The 2801-nt window shown below is 51.0% G+C and overlaps 1 protein-coding gene across 1 annotated transcript; it reads right to left on the reverse strand.

The window, feature by feature from the left end:
* Positions 1–303: 303 nt before the first annotated feature.
* LOC114362326 (integrator complex subunit 4-like) lies at positions 304–2719 on the reverse strand (the record flags this gene model as incomplete). Its single annotated transcript, XM_028317676.1, has 4 exons — positions 304–399; positions 1081–1176; positions 1673–1865; positions 2544–2719. Coding segments are annotated over 4 exons (561 nt in total), but the record flags the coding sequence as incomplete, so codon positions are not given.
* Between the last annotated feature and the right edge of the window lie 82 nt (positions 2720–2801).

The following is a 2801-nucleotide window of genomic DNA, read 5'->3' on the forward strand; positions in this document are numbered from 1 at the left end:
GGGCAGCAGCTACACGTCGTCCTGCTCCACCAGTTGTCCCGGCGCGTCGTCCGCCCGCCGGCCGGGTCACTAGTCACGCTGGTCCCGCCCACTAAAGCCTGGTTCGTGAGCACGTAGAATCCCGTCCAATGACCCCAAGCTACCCATCCCTATCGCTCGCGCGTAATTATGTTGCTGTCGCGACTGTGCGACGGGCGCCCGCAGTGAGTGTGCGAGCGCGACAGCAACATAATTACGCGCGAGCGATAGGGATGGGTAGCTTGGGGTCATTGGACGGGATTCTACGTGCTCACGGACCAGGCTTTAGTCACGCCGCTCACCCATGAGCTCGTCCTCGAGCCCGTGCACGAAGGCGCCGGCCGCGCCGCCGGGCAGCAGCTGCACGTCGTCCTGCTCCACCAGCTGTCCCGGCGCGTCGTCCGCCCAAATTGATAGATGGGTTTTGGACGTCCTGTGGTCGCCTGCGCAAGTTTTAGCGTACAGCTGTGGTGGTACTGGTAACGCAACACTGTGTTTCCAGTGTTAGTGCCAGTTGTCAGTTGTCTTGACTATATTAACGTAAGGTTTGTTCTATGATCTTACAGAAGAAACGCACGGCTCACGAACGCGGCGCGGAATTAGTGCGGTCGGGCGCTTGGGCCAGCGGGCGGCGCTGGGCGGACGACGCGCCGGGACAACTGGTGGAGCAGGACGACGTGCAGCTGCTGCCCGGCGGCGCGGCCGGCGCCTTCGTGCACGGGCTCGAGGACGAGCTCATGGGTGAGCGGCGTGACTAAAGCCTGGTTCGTGAGCACGTAGAATCCCGTCCAATGACCCCAAGCTACCCATCCCTATCGCTCGCGCGTAATTATGTTGCTGTCGCGACTGTGCGACGGGCGCCCGCAGTGAGTGTGCAAGCGCGACAGCAACATAATTACGCGCGAGCGATAGGGATGGGTAGCTTGGGGTCATTGGACGGGATTCTACGTGCTCACGGACCAGGCTTTAGTCACGCCGCTCACCCATGAGCTCGTCCTCGAGCCCGTGCACGAAGGCGCCGGCCGCGCCGCCGGGCAGCAGCTGCACGTCGTCCTGCTCCACCAGTTGTCCCGGCGCGTCGTCCGCCCAGCGCCGCCCGCTGGCCCAAGCGCCCGACCGCACTAATTCCGCGCCGCGTTCGTGAGCCGTGCGTTTCTTCTGTAAGATCATAGAACAAACCTTACGTTAATATAGTCAAGACAACTGACAACTGGCACTAACACTGGAAACACAGTGTTGCGTTACCAGTACCACCACAGCTGTACGCTAAAACTTGCGCAGGCGACCACAGGACGTCCAAAACCCATCTATCAATTTCCGCGCGTGTGTAAACGCTGCTGATACTATTTTTCGATACAGGCACGCTTTCGCGTGCGACTTTTAGCGTAGGCCCTAAGTAGTCCATGTCGACCCCCATGGGGTCGTTCGCGTTTACGTAAGTAACTAATACAATTAGCAGTCCTTGGGAGTCAAATAAGTGCTCAACAATAATGACCTGGATTTTTGCTTTGCATAAATAATAAGCTCCTATAACATAGAGGTAGGCTCCAATGACGTCCTACACAGCCGTGACGGCTGTGTCACGTCAATGGAGCCGGCTGAGCCATCATGTACATACTATGTCATGGAGATGACATCAATGAGCTACACTTGCCTTCATATTACTCATGAGCTGCTTGTCCAGCGTTTGCAGCAGGAACCGGTCGGACACGAAGCGCGCGGCACCCAGCAGCGAACACGCTAGCGCGCGCACCGCCATGCACAGGTCGTTGACCGCGGAGCAGATGCGAATGAACGCGTCGTCCACCAGGCGTAGTGTCGTCTCGCCGTCTTGAAGAGTTGTCAAGCTGAGGAAAAAGTTTTATTTCATCACTATCAATAAGATTTGCATAAAGTATATATCAAAATTGATATAGCATTGAGTATAGAGGTTTATGTAATTTCATGTAAAAGGTAAATAATATCATTGTTACTTGCTGCTTTGATTCTGAGAACTCCACATTCAGGCTCAGGAGAAAGCGAATAGCATCAATCTGAAGAGTTATTGTAAAAGAATTGGGGTGACACAGCTGGAACTATCATTTCAATCCAATCTGATAAAGGCTGATGGCTGATCGCAGATAGAATAAAAGAGAGAAATAAAACTTCCTGCTTTGAGTCACATTTAGGAATATTTTTTTACCTTTACCACCTATAATAAGGCAATGACGTGAATTTTTTACATATTTAAAATGATCCTTTATAGAAATACTAGCTGACCCGGCGAACTTTGTTCCGCCTTAATGGCAATAAATAAGCAGACTTTTTTTTTTTTTTTTTCGAACGGGATAAAAAGTATCCTATGTCCTTCTCCTGGCTCTAAACTACCTCCCGGACAATTTTCAGCTAAGTCGGTTCAGCCGTTCTTGAGTTATAAGCGAAGTAACTAACACGACTTTCTTTTATATATATAGATTATAGGCCAGTTCAATGGTACTCTTAAGGTACACGATAATAAATATTAATACAACTATGATATAACTTACTGTTCTGGATACTTGTTCCCCAGCAACCACACTAACTTCAGAGCCACTTCGCGCACAATCTCATAGTCATCTGACAGAGCAGGGCACACTTGCTGATAAAGATCTACACTGAGTGTCTGCCCTCGCTCAGCAAGTGTCAGCAGGGATTGGAATGCCTCACAACGCACCCTTGCATCCTGTGAACAGTTTTACATTGATCAATTTTTATGACTTCATTAAAAAAGTTTAATCAGAAACGTAACAAAATATTGCCATAGA

The sequence above is a fragment of the Ostrinia furnacalis genome, unplaced genomic scaffold, assembly GCF_004193835.3.
Source record: "Ostrinia furnacalis isolate ACB-3 unplaced genomic scaffold, ASM419383v2 OfSCF6411, whole genome shotgun sequence".
In the NCBI taxonomy this organism is placed as follows: Eukaryota; Metazoa; Arthropoda; class Insecta; order Lepidoptera; family Crambidae; genus Ostrinia; species Ostrinia furnacalis.